Here is a 26,472-nt window from a genome sequence, read left to right on the forward strand (position 1 = left end):
GGAAGGAGATAATTCACTGAAGTGTGACAACTCAGCCTCTTTTGATCATTCAAACATACTCACAACACTGCAGAGTCACAAACTGAGGAAGTTCCTCCTTTGGGATATTAAGAAAGAATAAAAATTGAGCTCCCTTGCAGCTGAGACTAAGATGCTCCAAGTAGCAGTCTAGAAGAGAGCAGCACCTCCCTGATAGCAGTGAAGGGTTGAGCTAAGTTCACTGCCACCTTGGTACTACATTAGCCCTACAACTCAGGTGTTTTCCTCAGAAGTTTTTCTTCTCACACTCTCAAAATTTTGGGCTAATTTTGTTCATCTCAATTTTCTTTTTTTTTTTTTTTTTTTTTTTTTTCCATGTTCCATATGTACTTTTTTGTCTTTTCTGGCAAAAATTCAATGCCAAAATATCACCACTTACTCAGAGAAGAATTACAGCTCATCATCACCTCTGTCATTTCCAATGTTGAAAATATCATCATGTTCAGGCACTGCCATTTCCTCTGTGCAACGAGGACATCATGAGCATTAAATTCTTGTCCTCCAAAACATGGCATGTCTAGTCCTTGTGGTGCCTGGTGTTGTAGCTAATGACATTTTTCTAGTGCAAAGCCCCACTGAGATAATGGTGTGACTGGCAGAAGAACATTTTCTTCAGTATCAGTAATATGACTATTACTCTTCTGAAAATAGTTTTCTTTACTCAAGAGAAAATACTTCAGTTCTCAAGAGAATACTTTCTTTTACTCAGAGAAAAAAAAAATATTTTCCAACTCTTTGAGCACTTCTTTCATTTTATTACTACACCATACTTTGGAGGTCGTACACATCATCTCTCAATTTGAGTATAAGAATATGAACTATTTTCAAAAATTAAAATTGGTTTGTATTGTCTTCAGGTAATTTTTCATACAAGTAAATCAAGGGAATTAAACTTATTAACAATCCTATGAGACAGCTTCTTTCCCGTTTCTTTGATTTCCATCAGTTTGGAAAAATCAAGAATTATAATTTCCCCTCCCTCATCTCCCATCTTCATCCCTGAAAATGTCACCATCAATTCAAAACTAAGAAGGAATATGGAATATACCAGATATTTTGCTAACTAAGAGTCAGAATAGATCAGCATTTATGACACCTGTTTCATGTTATGGTATTAGAGCAATGGATGCCTGATAATTTCAGCAATGTTTTGTGTATATACATATAAATACTTAATTTTGTTTCTTTCCATTTAGTCATACTCAAATAAACCTTAAATTCATTCCATTGCACAGATTCAACTCTCTATCAAAAACTTTTAGTGCAAGTATACCTTACTTGGACTAGAATCATATTTTCAAATCATCCCCATGTGGAGCGTTTTCCAGTAGTTTGATCTTGAACAAATAAGAGCCAGATGATGGTAATGGGATTCACAGCTGAGTTAAAGGTTTCGCCCTGCTTGCCATGAAAAGCAAAATAATGTGGTCCTAACCATTATAGATACTTGGTCAAATCTACTAGTGTACTCAAAAACTATCAGGAACAGCTAGGATGGTGCAGTGGTTTGTGACTGATTTATACACCGGAGCACCGCTACTGCCACGGTCTTCTCATGTGACCTTAGATGCGTGCTCCAATATCTTCTGCACAGTCTGTAGAAAAATTAATCATTACATCCCTGGCAGCTGTAGAATAGGTATGGGAAGTACCTTAGAGCTCAGACTCACAAATAATTGGGGCTAGTAAGAGCCAATTCAGGTAACAGTGCTTTATAAAAGCACCATGAAGACTGAAAGCCATTTTTAAAGAGTGAGGAGCATACACCACTGTGGAAGAGGAGGTTCAGAAGTCAGGGGACTGATTCAAACCCCATGCAGCACATTGTGGCAGAGCTGAGAACAGATCCTGGCTTCCACTTCACACCACACCTTCTCATGCATGTCCTCCAAACTGCACAAGCCCTGATGGAGCAGATATTTGGCATAAAACTTTCTAGTGAAAGATAAAATAAATATTTCTTGCTCCACTGCTCCCTGAGGATAAAGTATACTTTGGGGAAAATATTGACGTCACAGACTTGGATTTTTACAACCACACTGCAAAAATTCTGGACAGTTTTAGTGGAAATTCTTTTGTTAATCAGCACTGTATACACAATGATATGTGTTAAAACAATTAAGTGTTTTATATGCATTCACCTCTGTTGCATTATTCACAAATACTATGTTTACTTAAACCAAAAAACCCGAAGAAGTTATATCAACAGTATACCACTATGAATTATGTGTTTGATTTACGATCTCACAAAGGAATATAACATTTTTACTCTTTCACTTGCAGTTTTACTGTTCAAAATATTCTCACGTTGAACATCATTTGCTCAAGTGTAAATTACATTTAGCTAAAGAGGCAATATGAATATTGGGTGGATTATAGGTAGAGCTGACATCAGTTTTCTCACTGCAGATGAGGAACATTAATTGCAGGTCTATGTGATTAGTCCAAATACACTCAATAACCATTACCTGAAAGAACTTTGTTTCTCCTAGAGAAAATATCCAATTGAACATGGCCAAAGCACAGGTATACACGTGCTCTGCAGAATAAAAAATAAAGTAGAGGTGTTTCTGGAAGAACTTGATAAGCTAAATACAGACTCTCCTTCCCTGGTTGAGTCCCACTGATTTATTTGGACTGTCTGGGAACAGCCAAAACCAGATCATGAGCACTAAGGCATTAGGAGGTATATAGTAAAGCCATATTTTTAATACAGTGAGCTTGTCAACATATTGAGATTCATTCTCACTTATCTCAAGAGGAAACAGAAACAATATGATTTTGACATTAGCCAAGAAAATAGATTTTTATTTAAGTCTGATCCCTGTTTTGCAGGTCTGTTTCAGGGTGGTTTATTGCTTCCTGTTTCTGTGAATCAGGAAAACAGAATAAAGACTAAATCAAATTTCCTTCTACATTTGGCCTCTATGGTTTGACCTGAGACTCATGGACAGTGATTTCAAACTTGTTCTGCAGTCTTCTATGTCTGTCTACTTTTCAGATGCTCCAGCCTTTTCCAGGGAGAGCCACAGGCTGAACTGACAGGACCTCAGCAGATCTTAGCAACCATCAGATCTTGTTAAAATTGTTGCTGTCCTTCCACACAAAACACACAGGATGAGTAACCAAGTACACGCAGCCATATAAATTCAATACTACTAATAAAATCCCCTGCTTGAATGGACATAGACAAGACAAACATGGGCAGTGCCTAAAAATTAAATTAAGGGTCATAAAATGGTTTGGGTAGTCATAAGGAATCACATTTCATCATGCTCTGTTCATGCTAAGTGCATTAGTGGAGAAGGACACTGCTTAAATTAAGGAAGAAATGAATTTCTGCTGACAGAATGATAAAGCTAGGCACGCCTTTGAAGTGAACAAAGAGTACAAATCTATACAGCTTCATAGGCTTCTGAGTAAAATGGGACATTACTATACATTATTCAGCTGGGAAACTTACTAGTTAGATAGAGATACATAACCAAAAGGAAGTTTCAGTGCTGGTTCTATCTCACTAATAATAAATCATGGTGTTTCTGACCATATTTGGGGGCTTTGTATTTAAATTGCATTACAATGCCTCAATTCTTAATGATTAATGAGTGTTTTAGTCTCAATACAAACTAAATATGTTCAATGTTTTTATAATTATTTAGAATTTATTTGCAATTAGAAAGAATTTAAGATCTTTGTATGCAACTCAAATTTTATTCAAAATTCAGCTAATTTTGTTTTGAACTTTACAATGCCCTTTAGTCCGATCATGTTTACACATTTCACTTTCTTCAATCAAAGTGAAACATTCCTGTATTGTCAAAAGACTTTCATTTCAGAGCTCTTGGCTGATCCAAAGTAGCTTTTTCACAACAGCTCATTTCTGTGTTTTGCTTCCTTGTGAAGCCACCTGCAGGATGGGATCCTTGGCTGGACTGCATCTCCCTTTCATGGGTGTCCTCACAGCACCTGCATGGGCTGTGCTCTGTTCCCTCTCAGGAACAAAGTGGAGTGCTGGGCTGTGGGAGTTGTAAACAGCTACAAGATCTGGATCTACAAGAATCAGATTCCAACACCTTTGAAGAAGTGTCACATCACAGAAATGTAGTCCAGCTTTGAATTGAGCCAGAAGGAAATCTGAAAAGGTAAACTTGAATTCCATTCAAACTTTCAAAACCAGCTTTGTTTTCCCAGTATAAGGCTTAATTTTTGTCAAGAAAAATAACAGCATTTTAATTTGGCAGCAAGTTTAGTTATCCATTAAAATTGTTTTCAGAGGAAAAGTCTGTTTCCAAAAAAAAAAAAAGAAAACAGGGTGAGGGAGCTCCTTGTTATCTTCCATCTATGTCACATTTCAAAGAAGACGTAGGGAAAGCAACGTTTTCTCTTATTAAAATGGGGAGAAAATCTCAGTACCAGGGTGTTGGAAAACCAGTAATATAATTTTATTTATACCTCTCTTATTTCTATATTCCATAAATAAGTAGCTGATACCATAGATAAAAGAGTGGGCTAAAGAACATCTGCTGTGATGCGTTACAGATATTCTGATTTCCTTATGTTAGTCCTCCTAAAAGGCAGTACTTCACATGCAATTTAGCTACACATTTGATGAAATTCACAGAATATTTAGACCATGTTCATCCAAAGCAGTGCCAGCATCATGGGGTTCTGCAGTGTAATTAGTGAAATCTACCTCACATCACATCCTTAAAATGAGTAGGGTTTTCCCTAAATGGCTGGGGAATTTTCTGCATGTGTCAGTTGAAATGAATACTGGAAAGAACTAAACAGCCTACTATATTCCAAAATGCTATCAAAACAGACTAGAAGAATTTGGTGAATCAGCTAATAATTTACACTCTTACAGAACAGGCATGTGTTGCCACAACCAGAAGTAAAATTGAAATTCTAAAGGAAATTAGCATTTGAAAGTAAGAAAGCTGCTATGTAAAAAAGATCTTAGGACTGATTCTCAGAACTCTTCTTCCTTTTTAATTCTGTGAAAGAACATAATTGTATTTCTAATGCTATTCCATAAAAGCTGGGGAAAAAAAAAAAAAAAAAAAAAAAAAAAAAAAAAAGAGATGAGATTTTTGCCTTCAGAAGGAAACTGTGTCTCCTTGGTAAACAAGAATCTGTTTGAACCCAGGATCAAATGAAAACTTCTCTCTAGAGCTGCTTATACCCCCAATAAACCAAATTAAAATGATACTGCCATTAAATAAATCTACTCTGAAAAATGTTATCAGGCAGCTACCTGAAGCCTGTAAAGGAAAGTTTGCTCCTTGGACAAGGAGAACAGACTGAAATCATTACAGCCTCTCTCTGAAGGAAGTTGAAACTCCTGAGTGCCATCCCACAATCTCCAGACCTTGTCTGGGAAATTGGAGGTCTGTCACCAAACCAAAAATCAAGAGAAGACATCTGATGCTTTTAGGGATGTGGGTGTCCTGTTACCCTGGTTTTTCTGAGTTTCTTTATTAGCCTTTTGATTTTCATAAATGGAGTCAGATCTTTTAGTTACTGTACAATATTAGAGCAGTTTTCTACCTTTCCCACAGAAGTAACATAAACAAATCCTTTGTTTTTCATTCTCTGTCCTTTGTTTGCATATTTCTAACCTGAAAACAATTGTAACTGACAATTGGTCTGGCCACTGAGGCTGAGGGGTGGAAACCCCAAAAAGCCAATCTTCTGCTAGACCCACAAATGTATAAAAAGTAAAAATAAACAAAGGGGCCTCTCTCCTTCTCTCGGCTCTCTCAGCTGGGAGCTGGGATCGGAAGGATCTCTGCGAAAATCTCTTGCCTGTGTGTGATTTCTTTGTGTGTCTCAGTGACAGGTGTCAACGCCTGTGAGCCACTGGGAGGGATTTGTCTGCAAGCCACTGAAGTCAGGACAGAGTCTTACAGCGTAAACCACGGCAGGATTTTGGTCTAAGAACACAGGCATCAGTTTTGACCTGAAGTTCCCTGAAGGGTTGGCCCACGGCAGCCCTAGCAAGGGCTTCACCAGAAACACCCAACTCCAGGGGTTGCTGCTATCACTATCCTCTGGAAAAAAACAAAAATTTCTTGTTCTATGAAAGGTGTGGGGATGTTTAGCTGTTGCTTTGCTCCACAGGAATTTTAACATGGATTAGATGAAATTAGATATTCTTTCTGAAGGATTGAGCCCAAATAGGCGTTTACTGGCAAAGATTAATGTACTGATCAGAAGAGCTCTTGTGGCTGCATCTCTTCGCATGGTGTTTCTTGGGAGCATTAGATTAAAAAATAGAGTTAATTTTCTTATCTTTATGCCTCTTTAAAACTAGTCCAATTTTTTACCATAACAACTCCTAGTTGGAGATTTTGGTGTGCTGACTCCATCTTGAGACAGGCTACTCTGTTTCAGAGGCATACAGCAGTGCTTTCAGGTGGCTGGGGGAAAAAATGGAACTTAAAAGCCAATTCTTGCCTGTGATGGTTTGTGTAAGCAAATGCAGGAGGAGGTGAGAGAAAAAGGTATTCTTTTAAATAAATAATCTCAGTCTGAAGGATACGAAGCAATATGAAAGTTCTGTTCTTAGAGGTAAGGATGTGATTTCAGCTCCAATGGAAGCAAACAGAAAGTTACCTAGTTTGGAGACTTTCTCATCCTTTTGCTTTGTGCCTTCTTTCCATTTTTCATCTTTTTTATTGGAGAAGGAAGAGAAAGAATTACAAAATCCAAAGGACCTCACTGATCTCAGCTCAAATGAAAAATTTCTGAGTATTGATTTGTGATGATTTCTGCTTCACTGTTATTGCTGTCTGTGTCCATTTAGAGTGAGTGCATTTCTGGTTTTCTTTTTTCTGAAATGAGAACATTTCAAGAAATTCTCCTTTTCAATTTGTTTTTCACTTTTCAAAGGAAATATTTCTATTTTCATACAGCCTAATAATGACAGGAAGTAGACAATATATATATTTCCCAACATCATAAACATATTCTTTTGGCCCTACCCCATACCAAATATCTCTCAAAGCCCACCTCACTGACTGTATTTTAGCCCTTTATGGATCTTTTCATGTGATGCTGTGATGAGAGCACATGAACATCCAGGAAAATACTTGTTCTTTGAAAAGCTGAAAAGAAAATGAGGCAGTCACAGAGACACCATTTCTGGCATGCTGCAAACAGCAGGAACAGAGGAGAGCACAAGCATCCCTTTTGATGGCAGTATGGGTGTTTAGACTGGATTAAGTTGATTGTGACACCTTAGGATACACCTGAGATGCTTCTTTGGTTAGAATTCTGTTTGCAAGCGCAGTAAAATGAGATGGTCACCCTCACAGGGAAGTTATTTTGATTGTTAGTACAGAATTTGTGTATTTTACTTTAACAGGAATTGCTTTACATCAAAGTAGAGATCAAACTCTGATCCTCCCACAGTTATGTATAGTGACACCAATATTTGCATTTTCTCTTGCACATAAGTGAGCACAGGCAATAAAGACAAATTTAAAACCATCTGCTAAGCATGTTTTTTGACTTTGATGGCAATTCCAGGAAGGCAACAAATTAATATTCTGAAAGTAAGTAAAAGTGGTAGTAAGCATCCTATGTCAGAAAAATTTAAGCTAATATAAAGTTCAATTGCTACTATTTGAAGGCAAAGTTACTCATTAAAGTTAATGAGTTTTAAATTGTTTCTTATTAATAAACAACAACAGAAAGAAGGTCAAATATTGCTGTTAGAACTTAGCAAAAGATATAAGGAACATGAAATATGTATTATCGTTGCAAAAAGTCATCTGGACAATAGTAGGGATGAAGCCCAAATTCACAGCATGTCCTCACTGGGAGTGCAGTCCAAAGCAGGGAAGAATGACTATTTAACGTCACCACTGATGATATGAGCTGCAAAAGAAAATTAGCAGAGACAATGATATGTTTTAGTTCCCTTGTTTGGGGCACAATGCAAGATCTTCAGAATCGTGATGATGACTAATGGGACAGGCAATTACTAAGGTGAAGCTCCCTTGACAAATTCCTAAGAGTTAAAACAGCAGCCGCTGAGACAGTTTAAAAGGAAAAAGAGACAAAATACAACAGTGGCAAGCATGAATGGAGGATTGCACTGAAAAAACTCAATTGAATTTATAATTATTCCTGTTTCAGGATATCATCAATTGAAAGGCAAGTTCAGAAATGGGTAGAATTAGCACATAGTGAGGGCACAAAGTGGGAAAGACTCAGACTGTGACTGAGAGCAGACCCTTCACAGGACAACCACAAATAATACTACTTCCATGCCCATGGAGGTGGAGGGTCACTGATCTGATCAGTCTGACATTGTGATATCACGGACTGAGAAGGAGAATTTGAATGTTTATGATCAGCTGTCAGCCCAGATGGTCTTGATTGTGTGCGTCAGTTTAGTGTAATCCTTCAGCAGCATAATTTTAAAGCAGACCTTTTCAACATCTCATTATCTTCTGTTATGATGTCTGGTTAAAAACACCCCAAAACAATTGGACTTCAAATACATAGGCTTTTACTATTAGATTTAACAGAAAAGCAAAAGGAATTTGGAGTGCCAAATCTACCACTCTTTTTCAAGAAAGAGCAAACAGCAATAGATTGTTGTGAAAAGCCTGTAGCAGCTGATCAGGGATATTTCATATTGGTGTATAACTCAGTGCTAAGAAAAATGGTTTCAGAGGTCAGATGTTCCTCTGGATGGACTGAAATATGGTAACAATCCTCACCTTTGCTAAATAACAGATATTGATGTCTGGAGATGACCAGAGCCTGGTTAACAGAGTCCTGAAGTCAGAAAAGATTTGCCAGCAGCTGAAAATAGCACACAGCATGGTTGGTATTCTTGTGACAAGATTCAGTGACTTGTCACATGCAGCTGGCCAAGTGAAAATGACCACATCATTCTATGATTCTGTGAAAGAAGGTGGTTCTCTCTCTATTTAGACTGAAGCTAAGTGACATGAATAACTGGAATTATTAGGTTATTATTAGGTTTGATGGATTGGCTAACAATGAAACTGTTTTAAGTCCATAGCCCTGACCTCACTGTCACAGAGAAATTATCAGAATTTACTCACAGTGTCAAGTTTTCAGTATAACCAAAGGTTAGTTTATCATAACAGAGCTGTTTTGGCTGCTTCTATGTTCTGCTAGCATACAACATTCAGGTAACCTATTCTCCAGTAGAAAAGTTTCTTTTCATTGACTCATTTGGCTTAGTGGAAAGTAATTGGAACTTCTCATCCATGTATCCTATTATAACCAGCATTTACAGAATTTTACTACTACAAACCCACAACTCAGTGGATTATTTTTAAGATGAGAGAAAGCATAAATTAAAGATCCCTTTTTGTTACCATGAAAAGAGTTCTGTTTTGTGACAGGGCAGAGATTTTGGTTCAGAAAGGTTGTTAACTTAGTAGCACCACTGAAAACATCAGAAGTCATCAAGGAATAATGGAATTGATGTACTGGCCCTTATCACAGCCAGTGAATAGCAGGGAAGCTTCTCTGAGTCTCCATGCTTTTCCTAGCTCTTTTAAAAGACATTGACATCGAAACTAAGGAGAAAAGTTTCAGGACCTGCTCCAATGTAAAATGTAAGACCTTTGTTAAGTGATAAAACATAGCATCCTTTTGTTGAGAAAAGAGAGATTCTGACTGACCATGTTGTTCATCTTATGGATGAGCTGACAAAAACAATCTCTGAAATCATTGCAAGGAGAAACAGGTTGACAGGTATAAGCAGCGGAAAAGATACTCCTTGAGAAAATGTATTGCTACAATATAGAAAATCTAAATTTCACTTTACTGTAATAGACTTCCCTGTGAGATCAGGATACACATAATAGACTATGAAACATCTTTTTCAGCTGGAAAGTGGGAATATTCACCTCCCTCAGAGTTTCTATGAAAACAACCTCATTAATAACTGAACTGGAAGGCTCTCTGAGAGAAGTTGCTATGGGAATAAAATGTCAGATATCAGTGTACCAAACTCTTTTCTCCTGCAATAAAATTTATCAGAGTGATCCCCAGGTGAAGGAAAACTCTTTAAATTAGGTTAACAACAAAATCCTCAGTGAGACATCCATCAATCTTATCCATGCAAAGGTCTCTGTAATTCCAAACATGCTAGAGGAAGCTAATAAACCTCCTCACTCTCAGCTCCTCAGGGCAAAGGCTCCAAAAGCGCTGTTCTTGCAAATCAGGGTTTCACAAAATGAGTCTTGGTGCTGCGTTAATGCGAGGTTGGAGACCCACGTGAAGAGGATTTTACTCAAACACCTAGAGACGGTATGAGCTGTTCTCTTTTTCTTCTATATTCAGGACCCAAGACACAAGGAGTCTCTCTCCAGAACTGAATTATTTCTTCTATCCTTAACCACATCTGCAAATGAAATACTTGGTGGGAGTAAGGACACTAAAGATCAGAATTATTCCCGTTTCAATTGGGATTGCCTCCCATTTAGTGATTTTGAACCAAGCCATCACCGTGGGCTTCAAACAAAGGATAGCTGTTCTAACCAGCAGCTGCAGCAGCATGCCTGAAGTGTCTCTGCCTGCTGCAGCTGCAGTGGCACATCCCAGGTACAGCCCGGGCCGTGGCTGTGGCATCCAGCTGCAGGGATGCACTGGGGCTGCACAGCAGCAGCTGTGGGTAGAACGGGGGTTGTGAACAGGAAAGGCTGCTTCTCATCCTGGAAAAAAGGCAGTACTTAATGAAATTAACAGCACATCTAGTGAGGACTTACAGGAGAATTAAAGAAAATGTCAAGTATTCCATTGCTGCCTGGCCACAAAGTAGTGCCTCAGAGTCCAACAGACACTAGATACCTCTTAACTGGACAGATTTCTATTTACTGTTTAAATGAAAGACCCAACGTACTTTTAAGTGGGCTGACCTCTTCCATTAATTCTGTTAGCCTACCCATAGTTACCCATCCTCTGCAGTTAAATGACTTTCACTGTGTACTTCAGCACTTAAGTTGCACTTTATTCATAGGTCTTGTAAATGTTTTAAACTAAGTTATACTTCTTAAAAAAAAATAAAATCCATTCTAGAGATGGAACCTCAAATCCCAGCCTCTGAGGTTGTAAAGGCACTGACCTGAACTCATCTTGACGGTTCTGACGCTTAGAGTTATCTGGAGCCAGGAAGAGGCTTCTTTTTGATTCTAGCCAGGGTTCATAATATTTCACTGTGTGAATCATCTACTTGCATAAGAATCACTCCACTTTCTCTGCCATTTTGGAAGAAATCTGGTCTCACAAATGTTTGAGTTTTTTACCTACAAGCTCCAGACTAAACTATTGTTGATCAAACGTGATCAATTTTTTCTGACATTAGACAAAGTGATATCTTGAGTCATTAGCTATCGTTGACACCTCTGTATATGTCATTTTTTGTGGTTGTTTCTCTTCTGGGTGATATAGAAAGGGTAGGGGGAAAAAAAAAAAACCAACTGATTATAACAGCTAGATTTATGCATATTTCTTCATCTCGGTGTTGACAGATAAATACTTGATGATTGAATGGGTAGTTTTTCTATGGAGACTGAAGAAAATTATCTGACTACTGTACATAAAATGACCACCTAACTGTAGAAGTTTTTAACTTGGAGCTGATGATTTATTCTCTCATCGTTCTGCTTCTTACCTCTGGAAAATCCTTGTATACTTATTTACAAGTTATTTATAAGTATGCTTATTTACACTCCACAAGCAATCACACTAAAGCTGATAGGACCACTCATTGCAGAAAACAGTAAATATGAATCAAGAAAAAAGGCATTTTATCTTATCTATCCACTGCTAAGATTAGGAGTTGTCTTTGTTTCAACTGGAATAGAGTTAATTTTCTTCTTTGTATCTATTCTAGTGTTGTTTATTATTATCATTGTTACCTTTGTTATAATTTACTTTATTTAAATTATTTTCTTATCTCAACCCACATGTTTTACCTTATTCTGATTCTCCTCTCTCCAGCTGGGAAGGGGGGCAAAGTGAGCAAGCAGGTGTGTGGTTCTTAGTCACTATCTGAGATTAAAACCACAACTGAAGTGAAACATTAAAGACTTCAAGCAAAGCAAACATAGATACACTGATGAAACAAGCCAAATCCACCTCAGGTCAGCTGGTACAGAGGTGACTTAGGAGAGGAGGACCTCAGACCAGCCACAATTCCCAGGTTGTGCCTGGGTGTTGGCATTAACAGCAGAAGGTCAGTAGACTCTAATCTACAACATAGATTTACCTTGTATTGTCCCACAGCAGGAAAAAAATTAAAATATTCACTTGGTGAGCAGGGTGAGGAGCTGATAGATATTAATGTAAAGAACATAAGTTCTAATTTTAACCACAGAAGTTATTAGGTGCAAAGCACAAACAAATAGTGAGCTGCAGAGGATAAAATTGCTCAGTGTAGCAGAAGGCTTGTTAGTGCCTGAAACATTCAGCAGCACTAAATGTGCTTATATCAGTTCTGTATAATCACAGAAACAGAACCTTTAAATAAGTTTAATTATAGATGTTAGATGGAGATAATGAATATTGGTGACTCAGTTCTAGAGTTCCATACGGCATACACCAGCTTTGTTTTGGTGAGAGTAAAGTATATATATATATATATATGTATTGTATCTGTGTAGAGAGAGAGAGAGAGAGAGAGTCTCTAAAAATATATGTGTATTTATAGTGTATTAAGTAGAATAAAATGTCAAATCAGGATATCAGAGCTTCTTCTGGCTGTCTATGAAAATAATACTAAACAACCTTGGCTTCTTCACAGTATGGAATGGAATGCTTTAACAGTAATTTTTTTTCTTTTTTTTTTTTAATTTACAAGTTGTGAAAATAACTGGAAATGAACTTCGTATCACTGAAGACTAGAAGAAACATGTTGTATACAACAGTAGCCGGCAATCTTTCTTGGGTGATCTGCTGGGGTGTATTCTTTGTTTCCAAATTGGAATGTAGTGCTTCAGGAAGATCTTTACAATATCCAGGACATCCCGTCATTCAAAAATTCAGGATGTCATTGATCCGCATATGTCTGTGGGTCACAAGATGTATATGAACTACCTAGCAGAGGAAGGTTAGAGGGCTGACAGCAGCCTGTAGTTACTCTCAAGTATTTGTATGCCCAGGGAAGCACTTGAAATTCTCTGCATCTCACAAGTGAGAACCCTGAATGCCACAATCTTTCCTCTGTAATGAACAGCTACCACAGTGAAAGGGCAGCCTTCTGTTAAGGCATTTTAAAATCCCTGCCCGTGCTTCACCCGACACCGCTGAGACAGACTGATGGCTCCTGGCTTAGCAGCCCCAACAAACAGAAGCCAAGGCAGCACTCAGCCTAAGTGCTTGAAACCACTGAAAACATGGCATCTCTTCGCTGCCACATATTACTTAATCTTTTCCAAACAGCTGACATAACCTCTCCTCACTCTCAGAAAAGCCCTGTGAAAGCCATTCAGAGAGCAGCTGCTATCCTAGCAACAGCTGGAATTTGCCTAGCCACCAGACAAGCTGCACTTGGATGTCCTGCCAGCCACAGCCAACACCTGTGAACCTGATGCCCAGTCCTTTTCCCAAACTATAATTAAAAAAAAAAAAAAAAAAAAAACAAAAAACAACAACCCACACCACCACACACAAAGAAACCCACCAAGATAGATTGTGTGATTGTAAATAATTTTTTCTGCTATTTTGAAGCTGCCCAAGCAGCTTTCTCTAGCTGCTCTCTTCTTCTGTTCATCCAGAGAGCTCACTAAATCAAAAAGAAAAACAATTGCCTTGCAGAACGTTTGGATCAATGACAGTGATAACTACTTTATGACTCCTTGCCAGAAAAATCACACAGCACCTAGTGCTGACAACTTCGTTCAATAAAGATCAATAAATCTTTCCAGAAAGTCTTTCAATACTGAGATTTTTATGGAGAATTTCACACTAAAAATGTATTTCTCTTTCTAAAGTACTTTTCATCTGCTATTGTTATTTGTATCATAAAAAACTCTAGTGTAATACCTTAGCTTAAAAAGTTGAGCAACAGATCTCAAAGACATGTCACTGGGCAGGAAAAGATGTGGCAATAAGGACATAATTGACAAGCAGTTACTGAAAAATCACATGCCAAGGCTGGGCAGAGAAGAATCTGATGAATCTGCATAAAACTTCTGGCTAATTTCCTCCTCTTGTTGCATCCAAACCAATCTCAATAAAAGCTAACTTGGTTTTACAGCAATTCCCCACACATAAGATTGTATTTCTGTAGTTTTCACATGCTAAATGAGTCAAATATGATCTGGGCTTAAGAGAATGACTTTTCCTACTTCTCAGAATGATCTTTTGATGATCTCTTGCCATTTGACTTCAAGCTTTGTGTAGCAGTTCACAGTGCTTAAGATGTGGTATTGCCCCGAAAGCATTTGCAGGCTTTACAGCTTGGACAAAGATTTATCTAAACCTTACCCCAAAAGGCATAAAATCGATCTTCATAACATAATGTGAAAGCAATCCAGGGGGAAATGGAAGAGAGTTTCAGAAAGGTGTGAAGGACACCCAGGAGGCTGACAGTGATTTTGTGATTATATTGCATTTTTGTTTTAACAAGGTAGCTAAGAACAGTTCTCATTGCTCAGCAAGGGAGGTGGAACAATCTCAAAAGGAAACAATAATTACTGGAGGGATTAACTCAGTTTGCATTTTTATATCTTAAATAAGGAGCAGAAGGTGTTCCCTTATCACTGCAAAAATAGGAAAAAGAAGGAAAGTATTTTTTGTCCACTGCAGCAGATTGCCTTGTAGTAAATTTATCTTACTAAATACAACACTCCTTCTTACACAGAACACTGTTAGCAATAGAAGGATGAAGTCAGTGCTCTATTTTATTCAGTCTCATACCAAGCAAAAAGTGACAGGGCAGAAAAGTACGTCAGGTGTAGAACTTATCTAAACGTTTCTAAATTTCAAAGAACTAGAAATGATATTTATTTCTTAAAGAAAATGGGAAAGAAAGTGGGAATAAACACAAAATCAATAAAATATTACCAGATAGAAGTTAAAAGCACTCATTTAATTCATATTTTGAGTCAGATAAACAAACTGTAGGGTAGATTCTATTAATATATCTAAACAAGCTTTTTAAAAATTAGAACAAAATAGAAAAAGTTTAATGAAGTATAAAACAGAACATTTCATATTATTCTGTGATATTATAAGAAAAATATTTATGGGAATATGAAATTTGGGAAATAAATTTCAGATTCATCAACCATGTTCAAGTTGTCATTAGAGCCTGAAAAACCTGTATAAATATGCTGCCACCAAACCTAGTAATGCTTTCTAAGAGCATCTTTCTATTTAAAAGGAAAATACCTTTGTCTTAATTATGGGATGAATGAAACTTAAGTGTCTACATTGTACTTAATACCCATATCAGAAAATACAACATTTCTAAGAACAAATGACAGTGTTTGATACTTTTGTGTCAAGAGCTGTGACAAAGAAAAGGGATGCAGGAGAAAAATATTATAAAGAATCTTCCATTAGTTGTAGCAGAAATAAATCATATGCAAAACTGGAAGAAGAACCTTGAAGGGCTGACTACCAGCAAAATAAACCAAAGCCAAAGAATCATACAATATTTTATTGTAAAAATAAAATAAAAAACCTTTAAGGTCTTTGAGCCCAACCAGAAATCTAACACTGCCGAGTCCACCACTAAACCACGTCCATAAGGGCCCAATCTCCAGGAAGCTTTCCTTGCCAGGCTGGAAAATACAGAAAGCTGATAGTCTTTAGAATAGAGGTGGTGAACTAAGAAGACTTTTATGAACAACTTTTTGCAGAGTTTGAATTTCCAGTGATTAAAACCAGAACTGCCCAGTGACCTCACAAATCCTAGCCCTTCCATTTAGACCATTTCATTTACTTAATAAAATATACATGTTGATGGGAGTCAAAGTGGAAATTAAGGAGTTAAAGATGAGGTCAAACTGAGCACATGAGAGATGGCTGTGTGTAAATAAGCCTTCTAATTATTGGGGTGGAAAATAATTTATTTGGGAACAAAAGGAAGGAAGTCCTTATTTCTGTGATACAAAAGTATGACCTATTCATGTCCTTGATGGATATTTGTGGTGAATGCTGACTGCCTAAGGGAATATACCAATGTATAACATTGGGGTGAACAAGATGAATACATGTCACATGCAGTGCTTTCACTCTATTTGTCAGATTTTAGTGAGGAATTTGAAAGGGAAAGTGTGGTAGGACTCAGCAGTGAACAGATTCTTTCTTTCTTTCTTTCTTTCTTTCTTTCTTTCTTTCTTTCTTTCTTTCTTTCTTTCTTTCTTTCTTTCTTTCTTTCTTTCTTTCTTTCTTTCTTTCTTTCTTTCTTTCTTTCTTTCTTTCTTTCTTTCTTTCTTTCTTTCTTTCTTTCTTTCTTTCTTTCTTTCTTTCTTTCTTTCTTTCTTTCTGCTTTTCTTTCTTTCTTTCTTCTTTCTTTCTTTCTTTCTTTCTTTCTTTCTTTCTTTCTTTCTTTCTTTCCTCCCAAAATGTGTGTTTCGCAAAGGTACAGTACTACAGTGTAGTATACAAATAGTATATATTGGTGTAACTATAAAACTGTACTCTATACATGTAATGTAAAATTTAAACAGTATAATGTTAATTTCTAAGATTTTAAAAATAAGTAAAAGGATGTTCCATCAAATACTGTATTAAGAGAATCAGTTCTAGGTCTGATGAACATATTTATGCTCAATATTCTCTTGTACTGAGAAGGTGGAGGCATCTTCGGCCCTACCAGTTCTCATCTGCAGATAGTGTGATTTGACACTGATATATATTTCTGATAAAGCAAATAGTTTCCTCGGATCAAGTGCAGCCAAATAAAACCCAGTGTTATTCTTCAAAACCTATAATGTATTGGGGTCTGAACCCTAGAAAGTAAACCAACTTTGTTCTTCTTTAACCATAGGGGGAAAAAACCAAGACCTTTGCCTATTCTTTTTTTTTCCAAGACCCTGTATTTGCTATTCATGCCCAATTTTGACTGAGTCCAAGGAAACTCAGAATACGGTTTAGTTAAGAAAACAACTTTTATTGATCTCTTCAGTTTTTCATGTTTGCATAATAATAATCTTTTACTTTTTCCTGCTGCAGGGAAGTTTACATAGGCAAACATACATGCAGTGTTCAAAAGTACAACAGCAAATTAGACAACAGTTCAGTGCAGGCCTACATTAGGCAGTAAGTAATGTCATTCAAGGGAATCAATTCAACTAGTTCATAAAACTGAGTAGAACTGCTCAAGAGAGATCACACCCTCTGATGTTCATGCTGCTTACTACGGCTGCTCTTCTCCTTCCAAAAAGTCCAGGCTTTTCCTGCTGAGTTTGGTGGGTGTCCTGTTACCCTGGTTTTTCTGAGTTTCTTTATTAGCCTTTTGATTTTCATAAATGGAGTCAGATCTTTTAGTTACTGTAGAATATTAGAGCAGTTTTTCTACCTTTCCCACAGAAGTAATATAAACAAACCCTTTGTTTTTCATTCTCTGTCCTTTGTTTGCATATTTCTAACCTGAAAACAATTGTAACTGACAATTGGTCTGGCCACTGAGGCTGAGGGGTGGAAACCCCAAAAAGCCAATCTTCTGCTACACCCACAAATGTATAAAAAGTAAAAGAATAAACAAAGGGGCTCTCTTCTCTCCGCTCTCTCAGCTGGGAGCTGGATCAGAAGAACTTCTGCGAAAATCTCTTGTCTGCGTGTGATTGCTTCGTGTGTCTCGGTGACAGGGGTCCCATACTTTTTGTTCCTTCCCCTCACGTTTTACCCTGATAGGATGCTGTGGAGCTCCTCTACCAGACTGAACTAGACATTTTCCTTCTTAACTGAATATTGTCTAAGAATTTTTACTTTGTATTGATTGATGTCAGTAGAAACCTTTTCCCTTCCACACCTTTCCCATCATCTCAGCAATAACTCACTCTGGCTAAGTCAAAATGTTGTGAAACCTCCAAAATAACTTGACATTCTTTCCTCTATCCCACTCTTCAGTGCTTAGTCACAGGTGTCACTGCCCACCAGGTTTTGCTTCAGGAAGGTGTCACCTTCTGCCTTCTCAAGCCTGCTTTTTAATGAGAAACCTGGAAAAGAGTGAGTCTTGTGCTTGGCCAACAAAACCCTGCCTTCTTTGATTTTATGCCCACATTTAGAAAACATTGCACAAAGACAGTTCTGGTGAGACAGCTCTCTGAGGATCTGTGAACAAGATCATAATTTCTTACCATGTTTTTTTTTTTTTCCCAAAAAATTTCTTGGCCATTTTCTAATTCAGTCAGGTACAACATTTGATTCCAGGCTGAACTTCATTCATTGGACAGTATAGTATCCAAAGTTCACAAAAAACTGCATCTCTCCCTAGTAGCTACTGCTGGCATTGTAACCCACAGTCACACATCCACACATCAAGGAATTCTTTCACTTTCATGCCAAGTGCTATCCGTGGCTCAGTGTCTGTTGTGCTGCAGCCAGGAGGGATGAGGTAAATCTGCTCCTCCTTGTTCTATGGGAAGCTGTCAGATCTTTTGAACTCTACCAGACATGAAGCCAACATTGAGCAGTAGAGTCAGTTTAATATCTCTGTACATTTGAAAACCATTTATCTTGGGATAAATCCATTTACTTGTCAGATTGCCACCCCTTCAACCGTTCAGCTTTTCCAGTCCTTCAGAACCCAACTCTCTGAAAGCCTGCTTTTTGGCACAGAAAACAACAGCAACACAGCTTAAGGAGCAAAGCCTTTTCACTGTAAGCAACAGCTGTGGGCAGGGATGGGAGACAATGTCTGAATTTGTGAAGGAGGGATTGTGAAAGCAATGGTGTTGAGACTGAGACAATAATCTTGTTTTCTGATTTTATTTCACAATCAAAATTTTCCTTGATCTTGAATAGGAGTTTGTAAGCTTACCTTGCTCGCTGCTTGGTTAACTTTGAATTATTCATGCTTATTCACAAAAAGCCTATCTTGATATCTAGGCACACTACATAACACATATTGCAACCTGGATAAAATGTTACCTCTCCTGAGCACTTCCTCAATAAGAAATTCCTTCACACTCTTAGAGATAGGTGTTATGCCAAAAACTTCTGCAAATTTTCGAAGTCTACAAAAGCAACAGCAGTAACTTCCATGATGCCTTTTCATAAGATGGAGGTCCCAACAAGGATGTTTCCATTGAAACAGAAAACTAAATCTTGGAATTGTAGGAAATGCTATTAGGAAGGATCTTGAAAATTTATCTGGACCATCTCTAAGATATTGCTGGCAGAGATTTTGTTGACTCTGGATGACGCAAAGTTAAGTACAATTGACAAATACTTTACCTGTCCCTGGAAAGAATCTTTGTTCTAATCCTGATTTACCTGTAAGGTAAATCTGATATTGCACAACATTTTTAGGATATTCAAATGGTGGAACAGAGATGCAGCTCATTTGAGATAGCAAGAAACTAAGATGAAAGTGCCAGATGCCTCTTCTTTAGAGTTCCCTGTAAAAAAGGGAAAACTGATACAGTTTTAAACTTCACCTACAATTAGAATTTGTGTCCGAAGAGGTCCGCACTATCTGTGTGCATTGTACCAAAGCCCAAGTCAGGAAGACGAGGGCTGATGGTGATTGTGATGTCACGATATTCCTTCTGAACCTCCTTGGACACAGACCATGTAAACTGTCAATAACAGTTTTGCATTTGGTGCTTCTGTGGCTACCTTAAATTATCATATTGTTTTCCTGAGCTCTCCTTTCTGTCTGTATTCTCCCACTGTCTCATATCATGCTGTAAGCGTAAGCTCAACCCTGATCTATTTTGTTCTGTGATTGTACAGACACTGGTATTAGGGTTTCTGAAGTGTTTTGCGTTACACATAATTACGACTTCTTGTCTAAAGTTCAATAAATAAAAAATAAAGTTGTATAAAATTCAATATGGTTATAAACCAAAGTATAAAAAAAATCCAGTGGTCTGGATCTAATTTATCTAAAACTTTGATATTCAGCATAAAATAATGCCTTTGACAGCTGCGGTTTTCAACAGAACTGCCTTTGAACAGTTTTTAAATCACATTTTGGTATTCTTATCCAACTCAGTTCTAAAGGGAACTGGAATATTCATCTTTGCAAGGAAATAATTCAAATGCAATGTAACACACCATAGAACTTACGTGAACAAACTAAAAATCCAGCAGAAATATTGATCCCACATGACGCTTGCTACTCTCTCTAACAGAAGGTATTTAGGTTCCAGCCCTTTATTTATCTGTTCTTTAGGCCTGTATTTTGTGAAACAAACAGTTTGAAGAGAGTGTGTTATTATCCCTGTGATTCGAGTTGTGTGCAGCAGCTCTGTGACTGCATCAGACATTGTCCATTACAGCTGTGTGGCAGCAGGATGATGAGCACCATCATATCTCTGACAATAACTGGACACTGAATGCTCTCTTCTAATTCTGACTCATCTTGACATTTAACCATTGCTTTAAATTGGTTCCAAGTAAAACTCGTTTGCAATTTTTCCCAATGTCACCTTATAGTTCTTCAGCTTTCTGTGCACTTATACACAAACTCAGCCATTATGCTCAGAATTTAGCTACCTGAATCCATACCAATTGCAGGCATTTTTCTTAGGCTTTTTATCTGGGTTTTAGGCTTTTAGTACAAGTCTTTTCAGCAGCTAGCCACTTAGTAATGATGTTTTCTGACACTCGCCGACAGTTTTAAATCCTTCATTTAAGCTGAAGGCTTTTCTAAAGAGGAGAGGTAGAAATCAATTTTAAATTACAACTTCAAGTGGTAAGTTTATTTCCAGAGGGTGGATGCTATATTCTCTAGTACGTAAGATTTCCATTGAGCTCTGTAGTTATGACACTGCAGCAGAACAAAGCCTTATGGCTCAGGGAAGGAAGTGGGACTTCAGCACTTCCTTGAAGTAGATCCGCGAGCACTGCAGTGAATCAGGTCCTGGCCATGGAGAATAAGCCAAGGTGTGTTGCAATGCTTCGTTTCCCCCACACAAGACTACACTGCCAAGGCACAGCCTGTCACAGTGGCCTCCACAGAGGGGTGTTAGAGCTCTGCAGCTACAGGATTCTCAGTGCAAGGTTCTCCGGAAATACATAGTTACTTTAAATGTAAAGTCATGTATGACAAAAGCAAACCCAAACTCTTTAAAAGTTCAATACACTTATTTCTAAAAGTAACTGTAGCAAAATGGACTTTTTAAGCCCCAAATAATCAAATACAACTGCCATATCACTTGGCAGTACTGGCTTCTAACTTCTAACACTTTGTTTCTATCCTTTCCTCAGTATCTCCCTCCACAATGTAGACAAATACGTTATTCCTGTTCAATAGTAGTAATATCTCTCCTGAGTCAGCACTTTTTTAAATTGCTCTTTTTGATTATTTCATTTTCACATTTTGAATATGATTGAAATTTTAACAGAACACAGTCAAGCAAATCCAGCATGAAAGACACTCTTTACAGTCATGAGGTTATTGCTGATATATTGGTTACTTGTGATATTTACTGAGAACCTGCAAGGAGCGTTTACCAATGGTGAATATTAGCCTTACGCTCCTATTGCCATTCTCGTGAACATATTGCTGTTTCTGAAGAGTTGAACATGACAAAAAATCTACTTCTTCGCTTTCCTGATAGTAGCACTGGATATACATATTCAGGAGAGGGTAGTTGTTATGGGAATAGGAAATATTCAAAGCAAAGAGAGTCAGGTTCCTTTGCTTCAGTAGTATTAACCAAAACAAAACTGGTTTCCTTTTACCTGAATTGACTAGAGAATTTGTGTAGTACCTTGCTTAAAATGCTTTTTAAATGTCTGAAAAAAAATTGTAGGTCCACACCATGTAAGGGTCTAGCTTTGGTAAGAAGTAGTGATGCTACACAACACCAGATCTGGTTCTCTATCAAACCTATACAGCAATAAAAATCAAGGAATGAAGCATATTTTTCTATGTCTTTAGACATAGAGTACAAGGTCTAGGCAAAAAAAGGGCTCTCTTCCCTGGACTGTTCCTAGCTGTTGTTGTGACCTAACCTAGATTAAGAAGAAAAAAAGATAAATACAACATGGTTTTACCAGAAGTTCTTTGCACATGAGTAACCAGACATTTCTCCTTGATAACAAACTAATTTTGTAGATGATAAAGTTGGCTTAAATTTAATTTTTCTCAGTTTCAGTGGAATGAGATGTAAGAAAGTATAAATATAAAGTTGACTAACGTGAAGGTAAACTGACAAAAGGAAAGGTGGGTCTTATTATTTCTGTGCTAAACAGATGAATGGGGATACAAAGATCATTAAGTTGACACAGGACAGCATCTGTGCTAGTTTTAGCTGGAATAGAGTTAAATTTCTTCAGAGCAGCTACTGTGGGGCTATGTTTGGGATTTGTGCTGGAAACTGTGCTGGTAACTCAGGGATATTTTAGCTATTGCTGAGCAGCACTTCCACATAGCCAAGACCTTTTCTGTCCATCATAGCCAAGACCTTTTCTGTCCATCATAGCCAAGACCTTTTCTGTCCATCATCCCACCCCACCAGTGAGGAGGCTGGGGCTGCACAAGGAGCTGGGAGGGGACACAGCCAGGACAGCTGACCCCAGCTGACCACAGGGACATCCCACACCATATCCCACACCATATGGGTATTTGCTCCACATTTAAAGCTGGGTGAAGAAGAACGAAGGGGGAAACACTCAGTGTGATGGCAATTGTCTTCCCAAGTCACCATCACATGACAGTGATGGGCCCTGCTCTCCGGGCTATGGCTGGACACTGCCTGCCCCTGGGAAGCAGTGAATAAATTCCTTGTTTTTCCCTTTTGGTGTGCACAGCATGTGCTTTCCCGAATAAACTGTCTTTATCTCAACCCCTAAGCTTTGTCACTTTTATTCTTCCGATTCTCTCCCTTATCCCACCTGGGGGAACTGAACAAGTGGCTGTGTGGGGCTGAGAGGGTTTCTGCTTGGGGTTAAACCACGGCAGTAACATAGGGAAAAATATTATTTAGAAATGGGAAATATGAGGATGGCAGGAGTTAACAGCAAAGAAGATTAAGTCTGGATATGATCCAGCTGAATACTTACACAAAGTGTTTGGTGGTCTTGATAACTGACATGGAATGATCAGAGGGTCATAATTTAAAACATTGCATAAAGAAGAATCAGTGTTGCAAGCAAAGAAGTGAGTGATCATCTTTGAGACTATGAATAATAGAAATGGACCAAAATTCAGTCCTGCTAAAGGCCATGCACATAGGATGACCAAAAATTTCTAACGTGGACTGGAGTGCATCAGTGGAAATTACTGAGCAGGGCACTGACCACAGGGTAACAGAACTATCCACATGGTATGTCCATGAAAAGGGTGTAAGTAATTATAGGCTGTACTAGAATGTATTTCCAGTAGAGAAAGGGTTGTGTTTTTTCCAACACAAGGTCCTGGTGAAAACTCACTTACAATTTTGTGTGTAATTCGGGTTATCTGTATGAAACGAAGACAGGTTTAAATGCAGACAGATGCAGGGCACAGGAAATGAGAAAGCAGTAGAAATTATAGAAAAATAAAAAAGGTTTCCCTACAAATCAAAGAGTGAGAGGAGACATTTTTGCTGTCTATCAAAGCCCCAGAATAATCCTGGAGAGGGAGACCATTTAAAACTAACAAAAACTTGAATTAAACACAAATCTTAAAAGTAGGTTAAGAAACCTAGTCAGGAAAACAGATGTTTCTAACTATTCAAAGAGAGGAGTTCTGGAAGATCCTTCTAATAAAAATGGAACACAGAGAACTAATGTAGCTGGTAAAAATGGCATGCATTACTGCCTTTAAAAAGATTAGGGTATGATGATGCATTGTACTGGCTGTAATAACTGGGGACTAACAGCATGTCGTTCAGGCTTCTGGTTCTCTAGAATACTTTTTCTATTATCCTGAGCATGGAAGGGAGTCCACATACAGCTTACACTTTTTAGATCAACTCAATGGATCAGCACCTCTTCTCATCAGAAAGCAGGAGTTGTAATTCTGGAACAGACACCTCATGGGCTTGTCAGGCAGCACCTGGGTGCTCTTCACACACTATTTCCATATATTTATTTATTAACTAATGCACTGAGTCAGGAACATTTTTCTACAGTTTCCAGAGTGATGATTATTTCTCTTAAACTTTTACTTCCAAAATTCATGTTTTATTCTACATCCATCATAAACATGCATGCATATAAAATGGCAATACTTTTGTCTCATTTTTATAATTTTAAGAGGCAGTTGTAACATTATACACAATGCACTAAATAGATCAGTTTCTAATATTCTTACATCTTCATTCACAACTTACCTATTCTAGTTCTCTATGAATTGATTCAATTTTTGAGCAATTATACCATCTCAAGAAACAAATCCACTTTCTACTTTTTCATTAGCTTTTTTTTTTTTTTTTTTTTTTTTTTGTAAATTACATATTGAGTCCAATATTGTGGGAAATGATGACTTCTATAACTACTATGAAAAAAACAGCTTCATTTTGTATTAAATTCTGTAAGATACATTTTCAAAGAGGAGATAGTTCCTCATATTTTCTCTTTGTTGAGAAAACGCCATCCTGAATACTATTTTGCAAGTACTGTTGGAGATTGGTTACTGTTTCAAAAGCTATGGACTCTTCTGAACTAGATGGCTGTGCCAAGCAAAATATATTAAGAAGAATAAAAGATTATGTTAGGAACATTCATAATGGGGAAAACCACCTCAAAACAAAACAAAACCATGCAAAGAACAAATAATGACCTAATTGAAATCCATAAATACTTCATGTGTTGTTTGGGGGTTTTTTTATTAGCCATTAATAATGGCTGCACTGCAAAAATGCTTTCTGGATAGAAAGAGAACTAAGTGCCATGAAGGTGTTTCTGCAATAATTTACTATTGAACTATGTTCAGTATGTTCTGACCACAATTTTGTAAATGAGGGGGGGAAAAAAAAAAAAAAAAAAAGAAAAAAAAAAAAAAGGTGGTAATAATTCATGAAAACTGCTAACTTAAGAGAGCCCAATTATAAGTTTTCAAAGGCAAGAGCATGGGTATCTTTTCACCTTAGGGTGTCTAGACAAGATTAACAGCATGCTTTCACTCTGGAGTATTTCTCAGTGAGTTACCTCAAGGTTTACAACACCAGTTGTGCATGGTTGAGACTTTACCTAAGGGGATGCAAGGGGGGCTCTTTCTCACTTGTATGTTTACACAGCATGACCTATTGTAAAGGTCTAAAATTTTTATCACCACAAGAAAATGGCTCCACAATACACAAACGGTAAACAATCTGTCCAGTTCCCCACACGAACAATGGAATGTTTTAAACCACACCTCATCATGCTTTGCCAAGGTATAGGAAATGATCATTTCATCTTAAATGCAAGTAAAGATGTAGCCACCCTTTCAAGCACTTTACATGCATTTAGACGTTTCCCCCCTACTAGCAAAACAACACAAATATCTCCATGTGCCCTGAACATATAGGGTAGAACATACATATTTTTGACTTGTTATGAAACCCAGGCAGCCAATGCGAGTCTATTAAGGCACAATCACTTCCTAATAAAATATATTGGGAACTTCTGGGGGAGTTCCTTAAAATTAAGTGCCTATTGTCCAGATATGCAGCATCATCTATCCCATAAGTAACATTAAAAACATTTCTGTGTTAATATACAAATATCTGCTTTCTAAGAGCATTCTGTTCTCTCTGCTTCAAGACCCAAAATTATTTTAATTGAAATGCATTCACATCATTCCAATTAAATACAATCTACATTGGAAAATTACATTGAAATGCATAAAGAGGAAAGAAACCACATATTAGGCAAACTTTTCCACAAACTTTACAAGATACACTTTCTTGTGACATATTATCTAGGTAGGGAGTAGAAACTCAGAGTAGTAGAACATGCTAAAAATAAGTTTCAGAAAGTAAAGGTGATGGAAGAAGTACAGAGTAAGAGGGACATCACCATTTAAAACAGGCAGGTGGGCAAAGAGACGACTATAAACAAAACTAAAAACGTGGGCATCCATCTCACAAACTGCGCCCATTCATAAACAAGCGCAGGTTTGAAGTTACCTGCCATGTGCTTAAACCCCAGCTGACGACGTGCTAGACTTGAGCCCGTGCCTGGAAACAGCCACCTACTGTCTCGGTGAGGATGGCCGGACAAAGGCGGGCTCACCCGCTGCTTCCCCGGGAGCGCTCCCGCAGCTGGCGGCCCGCGGGCGGATCCGCGGCTCGGCACGGAGCGGGGCCGGACCCCGCCCGGCCGGAGGCGCCGCGGCAGCCC

General features: G+C 37.8%; 1 protein-coding gene across 5 annotated transcripts in view; it reads right to left on the bottom strand.

Annotated features, from left to right (window-relative positions):
• The window catches only part of STK32B (serine/threonine kinase 32B), a 178,374-nt gene that overhangs the window by 137,349 nt on the left and 14,553 nt on the right, over positions 1-26,472 (bottom strand). Inside the window, exon 1 of one of the 5 annotated variants that reach the window (XM_040064466.2) lies at positions 26,259-26,374. The exons of the other annotated variants lie outside the window; for them this stretch is intronic. Coding sequence (XP_039920400.1) covers positions 26,259-26,265 — 7 coding nt within the window. The 5' untranslated portion in view covers positions 26,266-26,374. Of the gene's footprint in view, positions 1-26,258; positions 26,375-26,472 lie in introns of those variants that run through there. 5 annotated transcript variants of the gene reach the window in all.

This window comes from Hirundo rustica, chromosome 5, assembly GCF_015227805.2.
Source record: "Hirundo rustica isolate bHirRus1 chromosome 5, bHirRus1.pri.v3, whole genome shotgun sequence".
In the NCBI taxonomy this organism is placed as follows: domain Eukaryota; kingdom Metazoa; phylum Chordata; class Aves; order Passeriformes; family Hirundinidae; genus Hirundo; species Hirundo rustica.